At 20.1% G+C, this 25,681-nt stretch overlaps 1 protein-coding gene across 1 annotated transcript in view; it reads left to right on the top strand.

Moving 5' to 3' along the window:
* Positions 1 to 25,681, top strand: part of LOC107073385 (G protein-coupled receptor Mth2) — a 32,577-nt gene extending 6,896 nt beyond the window's left edge. Inside the window, exons 2-8 of the mRNA XM_089178497.1 lie at positions 11,680 to 11,986; positions 13,082 to 13,301; positions 16,917 to 17,140; positions 18,862 to 18,940; positions 23,928 to 24,109; positions 24,234 to 24,417; positions 25,098 to 25,681. Coding sequence (XP_089034623.1) covers positions 11,680 to 11,986; positions 13,082 to 13,301; positions 16,917 to 17,140; positions 18,862 to 18,940; positions 23,928 to 24,109; positions 24,234 to 24,417; positions 25,098 to 25,431 — 1,530 coding nt within the window. The 3' untranslated portion in view covers positions 25,432 to 25,681. The remainder of the gene's footprint in view (positions 1 to 11,679; positions 11,987 to 13,081; positions 13,302 to 16,916; positions 17,141 to 18,861; positions 18,941 to 23,927; positions 24,110 to 24,233; positions 24,418 to 25,097) is intronic.

Here is a 25,681-nt window from a genome sequence, read left to right as displayed (position 1 = left end):
CTCTTAAAATATCTATATATATATATATATATATAAAATATATTTTTTTCTAATTAAAAACATAAATAATTGTATTAATTATTTTTTTTTAATACAAAATTAATTTTAATATAAATTTATATAGAATAACTATTATATAATATAATATAAATTTAATATAAAATATATATATATATATATATATATATATATATATATATATATATATATATATATATATAATACAATTATTTATGTTTTTAATTGGAAAAAAATATTTTCTTTTTTTAATTTTAAATTTAAAATATAGTTAATTAATTATATATTAATATTATATAAAATATGCTTAATTATTAATAAATATATTAATAATATTTGTATTTTATATATATATAATATATTTTTTTCTAATTAAAAACATAAATAATTGTATTAATTATTTTTTTTTTTTCAATTGCATTATCAATAGATTATTGCAATATCGATAGATACAATCGGTTATTCATTACAATTATTATTACCACATTAGTTATCATGAATTTGATTAAATAGATAACGTTTATAAATACGGAACACAGTTAAAGTCTGATAAAATCGTCAAAGTAAACATATACACATATATATATACACATATATATATATACACATATATATATATATTAGTTTTAGAAATACTTTTTGATACGGGAACAGTCAAGGTAAACGAATCGTATCGCAAAAAAAAAAAAAAAGGAAAATGGGTAACAACGTACTGCAATTCACGCGTTTTTTAGTTTTACAAAACGTTGCGAAAGATTTCTGACATATCGGCTATGTGTATTTTATTCAGATAAAATATTTCCAACCCCCTTGTATCATCCCCTCTTCAAGCCCCTCAATAATCCAAGTCCGCGTGCAAACATAGAGTTACATTAATGTAATACGAAAAATCATTTTGCAAACGTACCACCACTTCCACCATCCCTCCCTCCCATGAGAATCAAATCTATCGATTTATCTACGATGGAAAATTAAATAGGATATTGTTTGTATTATAATTTATCTTTCAATATTTTCTATGAACAATGCAAGATGGATTTTTATCGATCATTCGACGAGTGGATTTATTCTATCCTTTTTTTTTTTTTTTTTTTTTTTTGAATTAACGAGTAAATAATATTTTGATCAACGTTTATCATTTATTTTTTCTTCTTTTTTTTTTTTTAAATATATACCAGATATACCAGAAAATACTATAAAAATGTACCAGACCAGTCATTTTGATTGATCGACCATTTTTAATTCAAAATGTCTACTTCACACGTAACATTTGATTTGTGTAAATAATTAAGCGTTTTGTTATTTAAAAATGTCTATAAATACATTTATCTATTAAAATTATTATTTTTAAACATTTTTTAAGAGTAAATAATAACTGGAAGCATCAAAAAGCATTTTTTTGTATACACCAGCCATTTTGACTGGTTTGGTAGAAATAGGTATACTGAAAATGGTGGTATATCTAGTGTTAATTTTATAATCGTTGCAAATGATGATAATAATAATAATAATAATAATAATAATAATAATTGTATCTATAATTATGAAAGTGGTCTAATAAATCATGTATCTCTTGTTTCGAGATATTTCAAGATTTCTATTTGAACATTAGATGAATTCTATGTAATATTGAAAAAAAACAAACATTATTTAACGATTTATTTTTGATAATATCGGTTTCAAATTACATTGAATTTATTTAGTTTTTAAAATAATGTAGTGCCTAATAACTAATAAACTTATTTTTTTTTTTATTAATTTTGACTTAGACGACCACTTTCATAATTATGGACACAATTGTAATATTATTAAATAGAAAAAGAAAAGATAATATTAAGATAATTGATACTTCATCTTCTATTTGATTTTAAATATTATGAAAAAAATATCAAATATCAAATTTATAATTAAAAACATGCAAAAAAAAAAAAAGAAAAAAAAGAAAATGTGTTCAAGAGAAAAGAAAGAATAAAAAGAAGAAGTAGAAAAATAATTTGTTAAAAATTGTTTAAAAAACAATTACGAAGAATTTATAATTACAATCCGATTTTTCTATTAATCACATTACAAAGAATTGAATAGACAAAAAACAAGAAAAGATAAAATATCTGGAAATTCCTTATTACACACACACACACACATAAACACATACATAAACACACATTTTTTTTGTTTAATCGATGTTTCATAGAATATATTCTCGTGGCCTCCAGGAGCTATGATTACGCGTCGGAATAATCTTGATTTATAAATAATTAGTGTACCATCAGATGCATGTATGCATACATTCATACATGGTAGGCGTATCCTGAATGAAGAATAAACAAAAAAAAGAAAAAGAAAAAAAGAACTAAACAAAACGAAACAAATCGAAACAAAAAACTAGTTTTACGAAGTAACACTTAAATTTATTTTTTAAGGAAAAGAAAATAAAAAAAAAAGCAAAATATGAAGAAAAATAAAACGTGTGATAAACGATTTAACAATCAATAAAGAAGAAACGATATTATATATAAAATTTAATTTTTAATTTAATTATATTAAAAAAAAAAAGAATAAATATATTTATATTTAATATAATTAATTACTTTATAAATAATATAGAAATTATATTTTATAAATAATATTATTACTATATTATTTATAAGATAATTATATTTTGATATAAAATTATTGTATTTAATAATAATTTATATAATTTAATTTTTTAATATAATTAATTATAAAATATAAATATTTTATTATTATATTTAAAAAGAAATAGATATATTTATATTATAAATATAATTACTTTATAAATAATATATTAATTATATTTTATAATTAATATAATAATAATATTATTTATAAAATAATTATATATAAAATATAATTACCTTATAAGTAATATATAATAAATAATAATAATAATAATAATAATAATAATAATAATAATAATAATAATAATTAACAACAATAATAATTAAAAATAAAAATATATATTATTAGTAAGACGTGAAATTATGGGAAAATAAAAAAATTAAAAAAAAAAAAAATAAAAAACCACTTGTTTTTAAAAGATAAATCTTTGAATTATTTTTAACTGACAAGGATTGGTAAAGTATCAACACACTAGTAGAGAAGATGAGAGTAGTAGTATCCTATTGAAATTCTTATCTGTTGAACGTTTTTTTTTTTTTTTTTCGAAAAAAGAAGAGAATACTTTCCACTAGACTTTCCTTCTCCCAAAGACGACGTGTTCTCAATTTTAAACTACAAGATAGAGAGACGAGAAAGTACAAGAAGACGAAGGGATACTTTCGATATCGGGAATACGTGTTAAACGATAGAACAACTTGTGGTTTACAAAAAAAAAAAAAAAAATAAAATAAAATAAAATAAAAAGGGAAAAGATTTTTTTTTTTCTTTTTTTTTTTTGTTCAGTTTGGTAAGATTTTTAAAAGATTACTTCGTTGGAATACGTTGAGATTTTCTTCCTAAAGTTTTTTTTTTTTTTTTTTTTTTTCAAAGTAATCAGAAAATTTCAAACTATTTTTACAAGGATTACATTTCCTTTTATTTTTTTTTTTTTTTTAATTTTAATTGTTTTTTTTTTGTACGTAGGTAAATATTACAATACTTTAAAGATTGTAGAATCTTTTAAATAATAAATATTTTTTAAATGACATTGATTCTATTTTTTTTTTCAATAATAATAAGGAATATTATTATTTCAATTTAATATAATATATAATATTAAATATATAAAATAATAAGTTGTTGTTTTTTTTTTTTAAATAAATATTTTTTAAATAGCATTAATTTTATTTCTTGAAATGGAAATAATAAGGAATATTATTATTATTATTATTATTTAAATTTAATTTAATATATAATATTAAATATGTAAAATAATAAATTAATAATATATATGTTATACAAAAGTACTCAAATCCCAAATTAAACTTTCACGTGTTCCACCATTATGCTTGCTAGCATTATAATCTAATTAATAATTAAATAAATAACAATAATATATATATAATATATAATAAACTAAATTATAATTAAATTACATAACCAATATAAAAAAAAAAAAATAAGAAAATATATTAATACCCACTTAATACCATACGTTTAATAAACGTTTAATAAAACGAATATAAAAATATAATAAAAAAAATAAAAAAAAAAACATATCAAATTACATCCTACAATTTACTCTAATTTATCCAAGTGATATGTACACACACCACCGACACCCACATATCACACATATCACATACGTTCTTTACCCATTATATGAATTTAACAGAGAAAATCGATTTTCATTAAAGAAAACGTCTACACATACATACATACATACATACATACATACATACATACATACATACATACATACATACATACATACACACATACCTATACATATATATATATATGTATATATTCTGATAAAAGAAAAGTACTTAAGATAAGCAAGTATCGTATTAAAGTAGTAGTAGACATTTCTGATCCCTCGTTAACATCCACCAACCCCTATCTTCATTCAACCTTCCTTATTGACATAATATCTTGAAGATTCATGAAGTGAGAAACTTAACTATGATATTCTGATCCTCATAACCAAACCCCATCCTTAACATCATCATCAACATCACTACCATCATCATCATCATCATCATTATCACCATCACCATCACCATCGTTAATATTGTCATCTTATGTTGTCTTCGTTTGTTGATATATTTAAAGATACATTTTCGTTAACCAATCATGATTACATTGAGTTATCCTATATTTTAAGGATAGGGGTGTGAGGTAAGGGTTTGAGAAAGGTTGAGGAGATTGGTGAGTCCTTCATACGTTCCTTCTCATTACAAACAAAGTTGTGACAGGCACATTAATCTCTCTTGAAACGAATTTCTCTAACCCAACCAAACCCAACCAAGCAACCAACCAACCAGGAAGCTTTGTGACTTACCTTCTCATGAGTTTATCTTTTAAAGGTTTTTTTTATTAATATTTCTTTTTTTCTTCTTCTTATTTTTATGATGGTGTTTAGCTAATTCAAACAGTGTCGTTTATATTTGTTTTCTAAGTTTTTTTTTTTTTTTTAGAATGATGAAGAAAATGATTTCTCTTGTCAATTTCTTAGGTAATAAACCTAACTTGAACTTTCACGTGAAAGAGAAATTATTAATTGTTTTTTATTTCCTATTTTTTTTATATAATACTAATAAAAAAAAAAAAACTAACTTTCTATATTTAATATAAGTAGAAAACATATTTGACATTTAAACTTATTTTTTTTTTAAAGAGAGATACCTTCTTACACAAAATACTAAATTACAAAATATTATTTATATAATTTTATTTTGTATCTTATTGATAGTAATATTTAAAATTGTTGGATCAATATTATTTAGAAAATTGATTAATTTTAATTATAAAGAATAATAATAGTAATAATAGTGTGTAATGGTAATAATATTCTTAGTAAGGACTATTTAACATTATAATGTTTTAATTTTAATATTTTTGTACATTCCAATGTGATTATTTTCTCACATCAATTCTATATATCTATCTATTTATCTATTTATCTATTTATAACTTGAACTTTCACGTAAAAGAGAAATTATTAATCTTTTTCTTTCCTATTTTTTTTTATATAATACTAATAAAAAAAAGAAAACTAACTTTCTATATTTAATATGAGTAGAAAACATATTTGACATTTAAACTTATTTTTTTTTTTTAAAGAGAGATACCTTCTTACACAAAATATTAAATTACAAAATATTATTTATATAATTTTATTTTGTATCTTATTGATAGTAATATTTAAAATTGTTGGATCAATATTATTTAGGAAATTAATTAATTTCAATTATAAAGAATAATAATAGTAATAATAGTGTGTAATGGTAATAATATTCTTAGTAAAGACTATTTAACATTATAATGTTTTAATTTTAATATTTTGTACATTCCAATGTGATTATTTTCTCACATCAATTGTATATCTATCCCACCATCTATCTATCCATCTATTAGATAGATTATCTATTTATAACTTGAACTTTCACGTAAATGAGAAATTATTAATTCTTTTTTTTTGAAGAAACTAACTTTCTATATTTAATATAAGTAAAAAACATATTTGACATTTAAACTTATTTTTTTTTTTTTTAAAGAGAGATACCTTCTTACACAAAATACAAAATAACATGTTATTTATAAATTACAAAATATTATTTATATTATTTTATTTTGTATCTTATTGATAGTAATATTTAAAATTGTTGGATCAATATTATTTAGGAAATTAATTAATTTCAATTATAAAGAATAATAATAGTAATAATAGTGTGTAATGGTAATAATATTCTTAGTAAAGACTATTTAACATTATAACGTTCTAATTTTAATATTTTTTACATACCAATGTGATTATTTTCTCACATCAATTGTATATCTATCCCACCATCTATCTATCCATCTATTAGATAGATTATCTATTTATAACTTGAACTTTCACGTAAATGAGAAATTATTAATTCTTTTTTTTTGAAGAAACTAACTTTCTATATTTAATATAAGTAAAAAACATATTTGACATTTAAACTTATTTTTTTTTTTTTTAAAGAGAGATACCTTCTTACACAAAATACAAAATAACATGTTATTTATAAATTACAAAATATTATTTATATAATTTTATTTTGTATCTTATTGATAGTAATATTTAAAATTGTTGGATCAATATTATTTAGAAAATTGATTAATTTTAATTATAAAGAATAATAATAGTAATAATAGTGTGTAATGGGAATAATATTCTTAGTAAAGAGTATTTAACATTATAATGTTTTAGTTTTAATATTTTTTTACATTCCAATGTGATTATTTTCTCACATCAATTGTATATCTATCCAACCATCTATCTATCTATCTATTAGATAGATTATCTATTTATAACTTGAACTTTCACGTAAATGAGAAATTATTAATTCTTTTTTTTTGAAGAAACTAACTTTCTATATTTAATATAAGTAGAAAACATATTTGACATTTAAAAACTTATTTTTTTTTTTTAAAGAGAGATACCTTCTTACACAAAATACAAAATTACATGTTATTTCTAAATTACAAAATATTATTTATATTATTTTATTTTGTATCTTATTGATAGTAATATTTAAAATTGTTGGATCAATATTATTTAGAAAATTAATTAATTTTAATTATAAAGAATAATAATAGTAATAATAGTGTGTAATGGTAATAATATTCTTAGTAAAGACTATTTAACATTATAACGTTCTAATTTTAATATTTTGTACATTCCAATGTGATTATTTTCTCACATCAATTCCATATATCTATCTATTTATCTATTTATCTATCTATCTTTTCCTTTTTCTTATTTTTCTATTTCTCTTACGAATCGAAGCTAATCGAACGTGGTTTTGGTAGCTCATCCGGAGTAAAGAATCAAATGGAAACCTTCGTTTGTGCTTCTTCTTCCTTCTCTACCCATCACCAACATCTTCTCACGAGAATCTTTTGTCGATGCTTTTGAGAAACATCGAAAACTTCTCCTCATGTTCATTGAAAAGTTAAAAAAAAAAAAAAAAATAAAAAGAGAGAAAAATGGAGAAAGAAAGAAAGAATGAATGAATGAAAGAAAGAAAGAAAGAATGATAGTCCAATGTTGTTGCTGGTGCTACGGAAACGAACGTTCACGGTAAATAAATCCGACTCATCGTTTGAGAATCTACAGGGCGTGGTGGTGGTGGTGATGGTGATGGTGGTGGTAGTGGTAGTGGATGATGGGTGGTGGGTGTTGGTGGTGGATACTTTGAACAGTGCCGTAACAACGGTGCGGTTTATATTCTGCAAAAGGATAAAAGGACCTCCGCATTGCGGAAGGTACCTTTAAATAACGTCAGATTTAAAAGATAAAACTTAGCCCCCTTCTACAACCTAGTTTTAGAAGGGTTGCTAGGATCTTTTAGTAGTTATTTCGATTATTTCATTTCGATTTAATTCCGTTCGATTTACTCTCTTACAATTGTTAAGAAATATTAATTTTTGTTTTTTGTTTTTTTTTCATAACAATTTTGTTGAATTTCATTTGGTATCGATAAATTAGTTTAGAAAAGAAATTACTGATTTAGAACATTAGATTTGACCTAATTATTATTATTATTATTATTTTTTTTTATTTATAATTTATTATATTAAAATTTTAAATATTTATAATAATAATATTATTAAATAATATGATAATATTATTTTAAATATTAAATAACATTATTTAATTTTAAAATATTAAAATATATTATTATTATTATAATTTATTATAATTATTTATTCTCTATTATTAAATAATATGATAATATTATTTTAAATATTAAATAACATTATTTAATTTTAATATATTAAAATATATTATAATTTATTTTAATTATTTATTCTATATTATTAAATAATATGATAATATTAATTTAAATATTAAATAACATTATTTAATTTTAAAATATTAAAATATATTATTATTATTATAATTTATTATAATTATTTATTCTATATTATTAAATAATATGATAATATTATTTTAAATATTAAATAACATTATTTAATTTTAATATATTAAAATATATTATAATTTATTATAATTATTTATTCTATATTATTAAATAGTATGATAATATTATTTTAAATATTAAATAACATTATTTAATCTTTAAAATATTAAAATATATTATTATTATAATTTATTATAATTATTTATTCTATATTATATTGATGTAATATTTTTTATTATTTATTATATTTATTTGTATATTATTATATTGTAGTTATATATATATATGTGTGTGTTGTGTGTGTGTGTGTGTGAATGTTACTTGTAATGTGACACCGAATGATTAATTGATTCCAATTCACGATACGTCGTTATTAATGATATATTATAGTAACTATGTTAATTAGCTATTAATTTTATAGCCAGTGAAAGCATTTATTTACTTTATTATTATATAACGATACTTAGTCTACTCGACGATGATGATGATGATTATTATTACTCACCTTGAATAATCGTTTTCACGGAAGAAAGAATACCTGTTTGTTCTTTGATACGTGTGATTTACACTCATACACGCACACACACACACACACATACTATAACCAATTCATTTTTTCTTTTACATATTATTTGTAAAAAAAGAAAAAAAACATTGATTTTCGATTCATTAGAAAAAAAAAAAACTTCTCTGTTAGTAACACGTTTTACATTTTGAATTATTTTTTTTTCTATTTATTTTTTCCTTTTTTGTTTTGTTTATCAAAGTAACTAATATTATTTTCTAAATTATTGTTCAATTTTTAGATATATATCTATATATCTATATATCTATATATAACTTTATATATATATCTCTATATCTATATCTATATATCTATATATAAATTTATATATATAGTACATATATAATATATATAATATTTTAACATATAATATTTATATATTAATATATACGTATTTATATATATATATATATATAGTATAATATATAATATAATATATATATATATATGTATATATATATATATATATATATGTATATAAATATAAATAAAAATAAATATATAAATATAAATAAATAATATTAATTTATATAATATATATATATATAATACGTATATATTATGTAAAAAATAATATTTATACATATATGGTTTTTGCAATTAATTTTTATTTAAACATTCATCAATTAAATATATTATAATACACATAATATTTATTTTATTTCATATTATTATAAAACATTGGCCAATGATTGTTTTACAACATTTTTTTTTGGTAATTTATTACTCTTTGTTCTTTCCATTTTATTTATTAAAATTTTCTTACTCGCATTAACTATTCTATAATTATTAACAACAATTATTTTTTTTTCACAAGATAGGAATATAATACAAAATATAAAATAAGAAATGAAATAAGAAAACTACGATTGATTGATTTAGTTAAAATTCGAAAGGTGGTTGTAGTAGTACTAACACCCATCGTTATTTTTTAATTGTAATAAAAATAAAACAAAGAAAACAAGAAAATGAAGAAGTTGAATAAAGAATAACAAAAAAAAGAAATATATCGAACTAACAATAAGTTTGTTTTTTTGGTTTTTCATAACTTTTTCATTATATTCATTTATCGTTGTTTGACGTCAATTTTACTGTAACATTACAAACAGTACTCCTCTTTGTATTATATTTTTCTTTTTCTTTTAAATAAAAAAATAAAAAAAAATAAAAAGAAGAAGAAGAAGAAGAAGAAGAAGAAGATGAAAAAAAAAATACAAATAAAAAATAATCATAATAATGTTATGATATCAAGTCTTCATGTTGTTTGCATTATTATTCTTCCTCAAATAATTCTAATCAGTGATTCATACATTTTCAAGGAAATTTTATTGAGTATTCATACGAGATTATATTATATTATCGAATATGTGTGTATATAAAAGTATTATAAACAAAATGTTGAAATATATGTATAGGGTGTTCTATAATTGGTGATATTACATCCAAAATTTATATTCCATTTTTTCTCGGTTTCCCTTTTAGTCGCCTTTTACGACAAGCAGGGATTACTGGGGGGTATTCTTCCCCGCCACCCCCACGGGGTGCTTAATTTATATTATTTATATTGTACATATATTATTATATATATTATATATTATTATATTTTTCTAATTTATATATATATATGTATTATTTTATTTATAAATTATATATAATATTATGTATTTAATATAATTTCTCTTTTTTAATATATAAGTTATATTTATTTAATTTATATTATATAAAATTATATATATACATATATATATATATAATTTTATATAATATAATATATATTATTATATATATAATTAATATAAATATATAAATATATTATATAATTATATTAATAAAATTAATATAATATTAATAAAATTAATACAATATTAATAAAATTAATATTATTATAATAATATAAATATAATATAAATATAGTAGTAGTAGTAGTAGTAGGTTTTTATTGCATGCCCTGTAGTACATGGGTATATAATATAAATATATTATATATAATATTATAATATGTAATATATAAAATATATAAAAATATTTTATATAATATATTATATGAAAAATATAATATAAATATAATATATATATAAATAAAAGTATATTTAATAATATATATTACATTAATTATAAAAACCTATGTTTTTAAATATTATTTAACAATATTAAATATAATATATTAACACTTGATATTATACTTTAAATATAAAGTATTACCATTGGTCAAAATATAAATTTTTAATCATTACTATAAACAAATATTCTGATACTCATTCACATACTTGTCGATACACAAATGTTTCATTTAATAATTTATAAACTAAATGATTTTTAGGACACCCTATATTAAGCTTTTATCTTTCGTTTATGTTTCATCGTTTGTACTAGGCAAACATATTTCACACAGGAAGAGAATGAATTTTTTAATATGTATCGGTGGTAATGTCATATATCTCTCTCGTTTTTTATTTCTTTTTTTTTGTTTTTTTTTTTTCTTTATATTTACGTTTTTTTCTTTCTTTTTCTATTTTCCAGGTAAAACCGATGTCACTCAATCAAAATGGATTTACGAAGGATCAAATCGAATTAACGAAAAATAATACGTGTTACGAGGTAACACCAGAAACAACGATTTCCAATGGCAAACTTATTTTACGCGCTTGTTACAACGAACGAATATGTTCTGACAAATTGTGCATTAGAAAATGTTGTCCTGAGGATGAATTTTTTATCGCTGGTCAATTCGGTTGTAACAAATTGAATAACGAAACATACGTTAAACATGGCAAATTTCACGAAACATTATTAAATGTGTCCAAACACAGGAATAGTTTTACAAATGGTTTGTTCTTTTTATCATTATTATTATTATTATTATTATTATTAATATTATAGAGTATACATCTTGTTTGTTTTAACAAATTTCTGATATTTAAAAATATTTTCTTTTTTATTTGTTTATTTTTTCTTTTTTTTTTTCTTTTAATTATCAAGTATTGCTGTATGAAATAATAATAATAATAATAATAATAATAATAATAATAATAATAATAATAATAATAATAATAATAATAATAAAAAATAATAATAATAATAATAATAGTAATAAATATATAATATATATATATATATTTAAGGTTTTTATTATAATTATAATTATATATTATATTATTATTTTTATAGATATATAATTATTTTAATATAAAAAATAATAGTATATATAATTAAATTATGTATATAAAAAATTACATAATATCAAAATAATATTATTATATATTATATATTATATATAAAAAATAATATTTTATATAATTAAATTATATATATATATATATATATAAAATAATATTTTATACATAATTAAATTAAATATTTAAAAAATTATACAATACAATATTAAAATATTATTATTATATATTCTATATATTATATATAATTATAAAATAGTAAAATAATATTATATATAATTAAATTATATATATATATATATATATATATATAAAATAATATTTTATGCATAATTAAATTAAATATTTAAAAAATTATACAATACATTATTAAAATAATATTATTATATATTATATATATATATATATATATAAAATTATAAAATAGTAAAATAATATTATATATAATAAAATTAAATATTTACAAAATTATACAATACAATATTGAAATAATATTATATATAATTAAATATTATTATTATTATTATTATTATTATTATTATTATTATTATTATTATTATTATTATTATTATTATTATTATTATTATTATTATTATTGAGATTATTTGAAAATAACGAAATTTAATTTATTTTTATTCCTGTAACAGGAAAATTGTTAAAGATCAAAAATTTGAAATTTACTTTATGGTCATGCATTTAATATAATTATTTTTTGTTCTTCTTTTTTTTTTTTTTGTATTATTATAAAGGTTATGGTATACTGGTTGGGGTACCATGTGGAAAACAAGGAAAATATATCTTAGGCCCGAATGATACTTATAGCCTTACTTCTAAAGGATACCTCGACCATGTTCAAGCGAGGATTTATAATCACCATGAGTATTGTATGGAAATGTATCGAAATTATCCTGACGAAGGCTTTTATCCTTTCGTTTGTTTCGAAGAAAATGAAAAACAATGCGAATTACGGTAATTAATTTATCTTTTATTTATTTATTTACTTATTTATTTATTTATTTATTTATTTGAGTTTTATCTTTATCAGTTTCAATTTGTTTCTATAACTATTATTATTATATTATTATTATTATTATTATTTGGATACTGTATCGATTATGAATTTGGTTAGATTTAATAGTTTTATATATAGTAATCAAAAAATAATAATCATAAAATCAATATGACGGGTGTACCAATATATTATAAATAATATATACTTTCTAAACTAAAACCGATATCACATATAACTGTTTTCCAATTACACAGTAAAATATATAAATATATTATTTTAATATATATATATATATTTTAAATATAATTTAATTAATTTAGTATATACTATAAGTATAATATAAATAATATAATAATAATAGTGTATAATATAAATAAATTAATAGACTAATAAAATAATATAAGTATAATATAAATAATATAAATTAATTTTAATATAGTTATTTAAAAAAAAAAAAACCATATTTTCCAAAAACAATTTCAATGGATTTTTATAAAGATATATTATAGTATTAGTAGAAAATCTAATTAAATTTCGATAAAGATAAAGAAATATTTAATTAAACTTTTGTTTGAATATAAATAAACTAATTTGAATGAATTTTCCATAATAATTATATTATCCTAATTGAAATTATTTTTCAATGTATAATTTATAAACTTTAGTTATATATCAAATAATTTCTGGCAGTTTAGCAATTCTATTTATCAATCTATCTATCCATCTATCTATCTATCTATCTATCTATCTATCTATTTATCTATCTAAATATCTTTTACTCTTGATCTTTATTCCTTTGGTGCGAATGTACGTTTCAAGAAGACAATGGATGGGCGTCGTTTATTGCTCCAAAGGTTTGTTTAACTTTGTCGAAGTTTAAACAACTAAAAGCAGCCAGTTTAGTTTCGAGAAATCCAATAGAAAGATAGAAAGAGAAAGAGAAAGAGAAAGAGAAAAGATAAAAGAGAAAATAGATAAAGGTGATCGTAGAATATCTCCCTAGTATTCGTTTCACTACGTTTTGTACTTTATTCCAATCGTTTCTTCTCTATTTCTATTTTACTATTTTTCTCTACCTTTTTCTTATTACCTATTACTATCTTTCTACTATCTTTTTACTATCTATCTTTATGTTTCATTACTTTTCTCTTTCTATATTTATCTCATTCATTCATTCTTTCTTTCCTTCTTTCTTTCTTTCTAATAACTTTTCTTTGTCTTTCTCTATCTTTCATTACTGATATTTTTCTTTTTCTAATTATTTTCATCTTTTTACAAATTAATTTTTTATTTATTTTAATCTAACTATCTTTTTCTTTTATCTTTCATTACTTATATCTTTCTTATTTTAATTATTTTGGATTTTTTTTACAAATTAAAATTACTTTTATTTATTTTAATCCAAATATCCTTTTTTTTATCTTTCATTACTTATTTCTTTCTCATTTTAATTATTTATTTATTTTTTTACAAATTAATTTAATTTATTTGTATTTAATTATTTTTGTCCTCTTGTAAATTAATTTTATTTATTTTAATTCAACTATCTTTTTTTTTATCTTTCATTACTTATATCTTTCTCATTCTAATTATTATTTTTTTTTTTACAAATTAATTTAATTTATTTGTATTTAATTATTTTTGTCCTCTTGTAAATTATATTAATTATTTATTTTAATTCAACTATCTTTTTTTTTATCTTTCATTACTTATATCTTTCTTATTCAAATTATTATTTTTTTTTTTACAAATTAATTTAATTGATTTGTATTTAATTATCTTTGTCTTCTTGAAAATTACTTTTCTTTAATTTAATCCAAATATCCTTTTTTTTTATCTTTCATTACTTATTTCTTTCTCATTCAAATTATTATTTTTTTTTTTTTACTAATTAATTTAATTTATTTGTATTTAATTATCTTTGTCTTCTTGAAAATTACTTTTATTTATTTTAATCCAAATATCTTCTTCTTTTCTTCCATTACTTATATCTTTCTCATTTTAATTATTTATTTTTTTTTTTACAAATTAATTTAATTTATTTGTATTTAATTATTTTTGTATTCTTGAAAATTACTTTTATTTATTTTAATCCAAATATCCTTTTTTTTTATCTTTCATTACTTATTTCTTTCTCATTCAAATTATTATTTTTTTTTTTACTAATTAATTTAATTTATTTTAATTTCATTATTTTTGTCCTCTTGTAAATTAATTTTATTTATTTTAATTCAACTATCTTTTTTTTATCTTTCATTACTTATATCTTTCTTATTTTAATTATTTTGGATTTTTTTTACAAATTAATTTAATTTATTTTAATTTCATTATTTTTGTCCTCTTGAAAATTACTTTTATTGATTTTTATCTAATTATTTTGTTTGTTTTCTTTTTTTTTTTTTTAAATTTCTTTTATTTATTTTAATTCACCTATTTTTGTCTACTTAAAAATTACCTTTACGTTATTTAATTAATTTACAATATTATTACACAATACAATTTCTAATATTAATTAAATAATATTAATTATAATGAATATTAATAAAATTAAATATTTATTTATATTATAGTATTTTTTTCTTACTTTTTATTTTTTTTTATTTCTCTCTCTCTCTCTCTCTTTTCTCTTTCTCTTTTCATTGGTTAACCTTACAAGGTGTTCTTTTTTTTGGCAATACGTCAATCGTTATTTATTCTTCTCTTGGAAGATATACGAGGAGTCAGATACGTTGTATAGGCAGGCATCTATAACACAGTTGGTCTGAAGTTGGGAAAGGGAAAGGGAAAAGGAAAGGGAAAGGGAAAGGGAAAGGAAAAAGGTTTAAAAAAAAAAGGGTACTTGATGGAAAAGTGAGTCAGCAGCGTAGACAATCGAAATTCGATCGTGCGTAGTATCGTCAAATCGAGATTCCACAAAAATTCTCTTTTCTACGATAGTGTTTCTTTCTCTCCATCCACCACCATGGGATTCCCATACATGGCAGATATGAGAGAGAAACATGAACAAACTATATGACGGATAAAGATAAAAACAAAAATGTACAAATGGAAAAAGACAGAAAAAAGGGAACGAATAAAAGATAGACCAAAAAGATAAAAGATGAAAGATAAAGATATATATATACTGGACAGAAAAAAAGGACATAGAATTAAACGATAAAAAAAAAAATAAAACAGATTTGAAAAATGATCAAAAATAAAAATTCCAAAAATAAAGAAAGAGACAGAGGGAGAATGAAACTGGTTTAGAAAAATAATTTGATTAAAAAACAAAAACAAAAAAAATAACAAAAGAAATAGATAGATAGATAATAGTTGGATTAAAATAAAAAAAATATATCTTTATAAACTATCCTATCTTTCAAGTTGGATAAAACTGCACACAGTGTGCAAAATTTGATTAAAATTGGTTCAGTAGTTTAGAAGTTTATTGCGGACAAACAACGTGACACGTAATTTATATATATTTAAGAAAGATTTGAATAAGTTTTTGAATAAGATAATTTGATTAAGTTTTCTTTTTCTTCTATCATTTGTTGTTAAATTGATTGTTTTTTTCTGATGATTTTCAGATGCAACATTTATACGATATTACAATTGATCAGTTGTGGATTTTTTTTTATGACGTTAATAGTCTACGCTTGTCTACCAGTCCTTCAAAATCTTCATGGGAAAACTTTAATGTGTCATGTAGCCCATATCTTTTGTGCTTATTTTTCTCTGGCTATTATCAATTTGGTAACACCCGAAAGGAACGCTGATAAATCTACAGCTACTATATTGTGCAAATTTTTAGGTACGTTTACAACCCTATTCTTACTTGCTTGCAAAAAGTGTAGTTCAATATTTTATAGATTAATACAATCAATACAAATTAATATAATTAATAATCAATTGTATAAAATGATGTGTTATTTTGTTTATTTTCATTCAATTCAAATTTATTTGATTATAATAATATTTTTAAAAAGGTTTTGTAGTAGAGAAATGGGATAAATTTATTTTGTAAATTTTGAAAAAAAAAGTAGATTAATTCAATTAAGAAATACTTGCAAGAAATGCAGTTTCAGATTTTATAGAATAAAAAAAAAAAACAAAAAACAAATCAATATAATTGTGACCTGTTATTTCATTAATTTTTATGGTAAATTATTTGATTATAAAGATAGTTTTAAAAAAGGTTTTGTAGTAGAGAAACGGGATGAATTTATTTTGTAAATTTAGAAAAAAAAATAGATTAATTCAATTAAGAAATGCTTGCAAGAAATGCAGTTTCAGATTTTATAGAATAAAAAAAAAAAGAACAAATCAATATAATTGTGACCTGTTATTTTATTAATTTTTATGGTAAATTATTTGATTATAAAGATAGTTTTAAAAAGGTTTTGTAGTAGAGAAATGGAATGAATTTATTTTGTAAATTTTGAAAAAAAAAGTAGATTAATTCAATTAAGAAATACTTGCAAGAAATGCAGTTTCAGATTTTATAGAATAAAAAAAAAAACAAAAAACAAATCAATATAATTGTGACCTGTTATTTCATTAATTTTTATGGTAATTTATTTGATTATAAAGATAGTTTTAAAAAAGGTTTTGTAGTAGAGAAACGGAATAAATTTATTTTGTAAATTTTGAAAAAAAAATAATAAAAAGAAATCAAATGTAATATAAAGGGTTTGTTAAAATATTTCTCAACTCAATTAAGAAATGCTTGCAAGAAATGCAGTTTCAAATTTTATAGTATAAAAAAAAAACAAATCAATAGAATTGTGACCTATTATTTCATTAATTTTCATGTTAAATTATTTGATTACTAAGATACTTTTTTTAAATAAAATCTAATCTCTATCTAATTTATTTCATAAATTTAGAAAAAATATTTCCCAAACTAAAGTTAGAAAATAGAATGAGACCAAGATGAATTTTTGTTATTTGATCAAATATTAATTTTTTTTTTTTTGTTGCATCTTGAGTCCACAGAAAGGAATTTATTTATTTTATAAATTTAGAAAAAATAATAAAAAGGAATCAAAATGAAAAAAAAAAGAAAGACTTGTAATCCAAATACTTCTTAAATTAAACTAAAGTAACAAAGTAGAATAACTAAGATTTTATTTTTTATTTTTATTTGATCAAAAGAATTAATTCTTTTTTTGTTGTTGCATCTTGAGTCCACAGAAAGGGATTTATTTATTTTATAAATTTAGAAAAAATAATAAAAAGGAATCAAAAAGAAAAAAAAAAAAAGAAAGACTTGTGATCCAAATATTTCTTAAACTAAACTAAAGTAACAAAGTAGAATAACGAAGATTTTATTTTTTACTTTTATTAGATTAAATGTTGATTTTTGTTTGTTATTGTTCAACAAACAAACAAGCAAGCAAACAAGCAAGCAAGCAAGTAAGCTAGCTGACTATTTATCTTTGCTGGGTGTGCAACATAGAATTGAAAGATTTTCTTTATATTCTTTCTCAATAACCTTTTCAAACTAATACCTTCTACTTTTGGTTTTTACAGGTTACACTATGCTATTCTCCTTTCTTTCAGCCTTTTCTTGGCTCAACGTCATGTGCTTCGACATATGGTGGACTTTTGGGTAAGAAATTGCTTTCGATAAGTCACTCTTCTTCTTCTCCTTTTTCTTTTTCTTTTTATTCTTATTCTTTTCACTGATATTTTAAATCGATAAGGATTATATTAGATGCCTGTATTTCTCTCTCTCTCTCTCTCTCTCTTAAATTTTTCCTTCAATTTTATTTTACTTTTCTTCCCATTTATTTTTCTTTGCCAGTTTAGAAAAATTATTTCAAATAATTTTCATATAATATTTTTACAAAATTAATTTAATCTTTATATATATATATATATATATATATATATTTCTTTTTTATTTTACTATATTTTTCTTTTCCTATTTTATTTTATTTTTATTTTACTTCTCTCTTAAATCTTACATTCACTTTTATTAGATTTGATTTGATTCTTTTTTCACCCATTTATTTATTTTTGCCTCTTTAGAAAATGTTATTTAAAATAATTTTAATTTAATATAATATTTTTATATATTTATTTTTCTTCTTTTATTTTTAATAAATTTAATATATATATGTATTTTTATAATTTAAACATAAAAAGATATCTCGAAACATAGTAAATGTAACATTCGCGTTAATTTTCTGATGTTCACCGAGACTCACCTTAATTTCTACGCTAACGAACGCGACTCTGATAACATGTTTCCTCCACTGTATATATATATATATATATATATATATATATATTTTACATAGGTATATATAATTATACATACATTTATCTAGACTATGTTTGGATTTCATTTTAAGTCTCTCTACTTTATGGTTTATACTATTTTTGAAAAAAAAAAAAAAAAAAAAAAAAAAAAAACATGAACTATACCTAGAAAACTTTTTTTAGCAAAGATATTTGTAATATATATATATATATATATATATATATATACATTACATAATATTATATATTTAATAATAATAATATTATAAAATTATTTATATTTTATATATAAATTTTATATAAAATATAAAATATCTAATAATAATAATAATATTATTATTTATTAAAATATGATAAAAATGTGAAATATTATATATGTTAAAACCGTATTTATTCTTTACATTACTTCACTATATGAATACGTTTATGATTTGGTAAATTACGTGGTCAGTTTCTAGCGATTTCAATTAATTATTTTCTCTTTCTCTCTCTCTCTCTCTCTCTCTCTCTCTCTCTCCTCTGTCTGTCTGTCTGTCTATTTCTCTTCACATTCGTCTCGTTTAAAGTACGTAACTAAATTATTCTACGAGTTTATGGAAATTTGTGAAATTAACACATAATTATCGTGCATACCACGTTTATACTGATCCATTATGAAAGTTCAATTACAAAAGAGTAAATGTCTAAATAAATGAATTGTCTTATAATTCTAACAATTTATCCATAAATTTCATCTTTTTCATTATATTCCTTTATTATCTTATCTCCTCTCATTTGTCTATTATTTGTCAAATTTACAAATTTATATGTAATATGTTATACACAATTAAAAAAAATATTATAATATTTGTATATTATATAGAAATTAATTATACGAACGGGGATGGAATTTAATTCTATAAATATTTTCAAAAAAAAAAAAAAAAAATAAAAATTAAAAAAAAAAAAACAAATTATAGTATTTATGGGGCAATGTAGAGGGGGGAAGGGGGAAGGGGGAAGGGGGAGGTTTTATACACGAATCAATGATTAGTATAATTTTAATGAAATATTTTCTATTTATATTATATTATTATTTATACTTAATTGATTATTTAATATTATTTAAAATTATCTTAGTATTGAAAAATTATTATTATTTTTTTTGTATTTATATATTTCTTAAAAAAAAAAAAAAAAATACTAAATTACAAGATATAAAATATATATTCGAAATAAAATGATTTTTGATGAAATTATCAACGAAACTCTTGGAAATTTCTGAACGAATCAAAAAGACTCACGTACTGAGGAAGAAGACGTGCGTTGTCTCTCGTCGTTTCACACACACTTACACACACACACACACACACACACACTCTTGTTGAATGTTTATGTTTTCAAGAGGCTATTCTAGTCGTAAGATTTGTAAATGTAAGAAGAAAATAGCATCCCCAAGCTGACGATCGTCCCACGTTTTCATTTTCAAAGTTTAAAGTTTAAACATCTTTTATACGTTAGTTTTATAAACGTTCTCTATGAAATTTTGTGCAATTATTTAATTTTATTTTACACACACAAACACACACACAAACAAACATATTATATCGTGTCTCATATTTTTGTATTTTTTATTTATCGTCATTTGTTTAAAAAAAAAAAAAAAAAAAAAATCACCGTGAGGGAAATCATATTTCTTCGAATTTTGTGAAATTATTAATAAATTTTCTTTTACACGCGGCGCACACACATACAAACATATTATATCGTGTCTCATATTTTTGTATTTTTTATTTATCGTCATTTGTTAAAAAAAAAAAAAAATCACCGTGGGGGAAATCATATTTCTTCGAATTTTGTAGAATTATTGTATTAATAAAATGTTTTTTTGTTGAAGCACACATAAATACACACAAACGTTAACATATTGTATCGTGGTGTTATATTATTGTATTTTTATTTGTTTATTTTTTTTTTATTTGCTTAAAATCATCTTTTGGAAATCATTTTTTTTTTCGAATTTTGTGGAATTATTGTATTAATAAAATTTTATTTTACACACACACACACACATAAATACACAAACATATATTGTATCGTGTCTCATATTTTTTGTATTTTTTATTTATTTATTGTTTTATTTACCTAAAATCACCATTTACACAAAACATTTCTTTTTTTTGTTGATCATATTTATTAAAGTATTAAAGTAATTTAATAAATTAATTAATATAGTAAATTAATAAATTAAAAAAAACAGAAAAAGAAAAAGAAAAAGAAAAAGAAAAAGAAAAAGAAAAAGAAAAAGAAAAAGAAAAAATATCAAATATAGATTTATTTCTTAGAAATAATGAATTATTGTTAGAAAGAATATTACAACAATAATATTATTATACTGTAATAATATCAGAAATTAAATATGTTATAATATCTTTTGAATAAATTTTCAGTTATACGAATAATTATTATTTGGCTTTTTGGTTGAACTTGTTACCGCAAGTTCTCCGTTAGAATTTAGAAAGTTTCTTCAAGCGTAAACATATATTTGGTTAACCGTATAATTTGGATCATACCAATTTTCGATTAGGTTCATTTAATTTTACTATTTGATCATTCAATTTTTTTCTTCATCTATCTTTATATATATATATATTTTTTAATTTATTTAAAAAAATTATTTTTTATTTCATTCTATCAATTGTACAGAACTTTCAAGAATATATACAAATTCATTGTTTATACAAAATTAATTGATAAATTACAAATTACCAATATTTTATTTCAAACTGATCAATGTACGAATATTTTTGATACTCACTGTATATTTATTTTTATAATTGAAAAATTCGAATGAAAATGCAATTGTCTATGAAATTATAACGGGTGTTCTGTTTAAATATAAAACAGAATTATTCTAATAAGAATTGAAATACAATTTTACGATTATGTTGGAAACTCATCATTTTGATTGATCATCCATAAGACTGTTTACTAATTTTGATTTATCTGATCAGCTGTTTCATAATTGACAAATTCGAACGAAAATGCAATTTTCTATGAAATTATAACGGGTGTTCTGTTTAAATATGAAACAGAATTATTCTATTACGAATTGAAATACAATTTTACGATTATGTTGGAAACTCATCATTTTGATTTATCATCCATAAGACTGTTTACTAATTTTGATTGATTTGATCAGCTGTTTCATAATTGACAAATTCGAACGAAAATGCAATTTTCTATGAAATTATAACGGGTGTTCTGTTTAAGTATAAAACAGAATTATTCTAATACGAATTGAAATACAATTTTACGATTATGTTGGAAACTCATCATTTTGATTTATCATCCATAAAACTGTTCACTAATTTTGATTGATCTGATCAGCTGTTTTATAATTGACAAATTCGAACGAAAATGCAATTGTCTATGAAATTATAACGGGTGTTCTGTTTAAATATAAAACAGAATTATTCTAATACGAATTGAAATACAATTTTACGATTATGTTGGAAACTCATCATTTTGATTTATCATCCATAAGACTGTTCAATAATTTTGATTAATTTGATCAGCTGTTTCATAATTGAAAAATTCGAACGAAAATGCAATTGTTGATGAAATTATAACGGGTGTTCTGTTTAAATATAAAACAGAATTATTCTATTACGAATTGAAATACAATTTTACGATTATGTTGGAAACTCATCATTTTGATTGATCATCCATAAGACTGTTCAATAATTTTGATTGATTTGATCAGCTGTTTCATAATTGACAAATTCGAACGAAAATGCAATTGTCTATGAAATTATAACGGGTGTTCTGTTTAAATATGAAACAGAATTATTCTATTACGAATTGAAATACAATTTTACGATTATGTTGGAAACTCATCATTTTGATTTATCATCCATAAGACTGTTTACTAATTTTGATTGATTTGATCAGCTGTTTCATAATTGACAAATTCGAACGAAAATGCAATTTTCTATGAAATTATAACGGGTGTTCTGTTTAAGTATAAAACAGAATTATTCTAATACGAATTGAAATACAATTTTACGATTATGTTGGAAACTCATCATTTTGATTTATCATCCATAAAACTGTTCAATAATTTTGATTTATCTGATCAGCTGTTTCATAATTGACAAATTCGAACGAAAATGCAATTGTCTATGAAATTATAACGGGTGTTCTGTTTAAATATGAAACAGAATTATTCTAATACGAATTGAAATACAATTTTACGATTATGTTGGAAACTCATCATTTTGATTGATCATCCATAAGACTGTTCACTAATTTTGAATGATCTGATCAGCTGTTTCTTTGTTTATCTTTAGGGGTACACGTGGTAGCACATCAACGAGAAGAAGAGGACACAGAAAAAGATTTTTATTGTATTGTTTATATGCCTGGGGTTTGGCATGTTTGATGACTGTCATAGTAATCGTCGTAGATCATACTCATATTTTGCCGAATTATTTGACACCTGGAATTGGTTTAGGAAGCTGTTGGTTTAATCGTAAGATATAATATTAATAATAATAATAATATTTAATTTTTAACATTTATTTGTATTTATAATCATCCGATTAATTTATTGCATCTTTGTAGAAATATTTTTCATAAAAATTTATTTATTGTAGATGGAAAATATGTTTATGCTGAAATTGTATTTTTCATTGGACCAGTTACCCTACAATTGATCATCAACATACTATTTTTCGTAGTAACATCTATCAATTGCAACAAAGTTAAAGCTGAAATAGATAGGGTCATTGCAGATCCATCTGATGTTAGAAACAAACGATACCAAGCTGATCGAATCAGGTAAGTTGTTTTAATTTATTTTAAATACAGCTTAGTAGTAACTTTAATAGTTCAAAATATAATAATAGAAATATAATTTCATTAATTATAATTTAATTTAATGAATATTTTCTTCCACATATATTTAATATTAAAATACTTTTATAAATGATAATAATTTTTATATACTTATATAATATTATTTATTAATATATAAAAAGAAAATTATATATAAAATTAATCATATATAATTTATTTTATTATATTTAATATTATATTATTTTATATTATATTAATAATAATTATATATAATATATTAATTAATAATTAATTAATATATTAATAATAATTATAATATATTAATAATATTTAATAATATTTATATTATATTTAATATTATATTTTAATGTTATATTATCATTATTATTATTATTATTATATTATATTTAAAAAAATTAAAATTATATTATATAAAGAATATAATTTTATATTATTTGTTATATAATTGATACATAATTTTTTATCATATTATAATCACAATATCAATGCAATTATTTATTAAATATTAATTACCGAATATTTTAATTACATTAAAGTTACAAACTGTATTAACATTACTATTATTATATCATCAAATCTTATTATTCTAATAAAAAAATTAATCATCTTGTATTATTTTTATATATTATTTGTTATTTTAGGTTAATGATGAACATCAAATTGTTCATAGTAATGGGAATATCCTGGATATTAGAAATAATCTCATACTTCATGAACAAATATGCCCGAGATTGGAAATGGCGAGAAGATTTTTTTTATTTTTCCGACTTGTATAATTGTTTACAAGGATTAGCCATATTTGTTTTGTTTGTATTAAAGAAACGCGTTTATTATGCATTGAGAAAAAGATTGGGGTTCGAGGACAGACGTACGTCGAGTAATGCAACAACAGCTTTACACGATACATCGAGGGTTAACAAAAGTGCAAGTAATAGTACATTAATGTCTACGTTTCAAGTTAGTTCAACACCATGATCAAAATTAAAAGGACGAACTAATATAACATCTTACATGTAAAATAATAATTAATAACTAATATGGAACACACTTGAATTTATTAAGTACAATTAATTCAAAAAAAAAATATATATATATAATAATTTGTTGTGCTTTTATTTTGACAAAACAAATTATTATTTTTTTTTTTATTCGAATAATAATATTAATTAATGTTAAAAATAATATTATTTGGTTTATTATTTTTCAATAGATAAATTATTTTCCA

The sequence above is a fragment of the Polistes dominula genome, unplaced genomic scaffold (assembly GCF_049000335.1).
Source record: "Polistes dominula isolate Pdom_NZ unplaced genomic scaffold, Pdom_raw_medaka contig_11, whole genome shotgun sequence".
In the NCBI taxonomy this organism is placed as follows: domain Eukaryota; kingdom Metazoa; phylum Arthropoda; class Insecta; order Hymenoptera; family Vespidae; genus Polistes; species Polistes dominula.
Note: the sequence above shows the minus strand (reverse complement) of the source record. Positions and strands in the feature narration are given on the sequence as shown.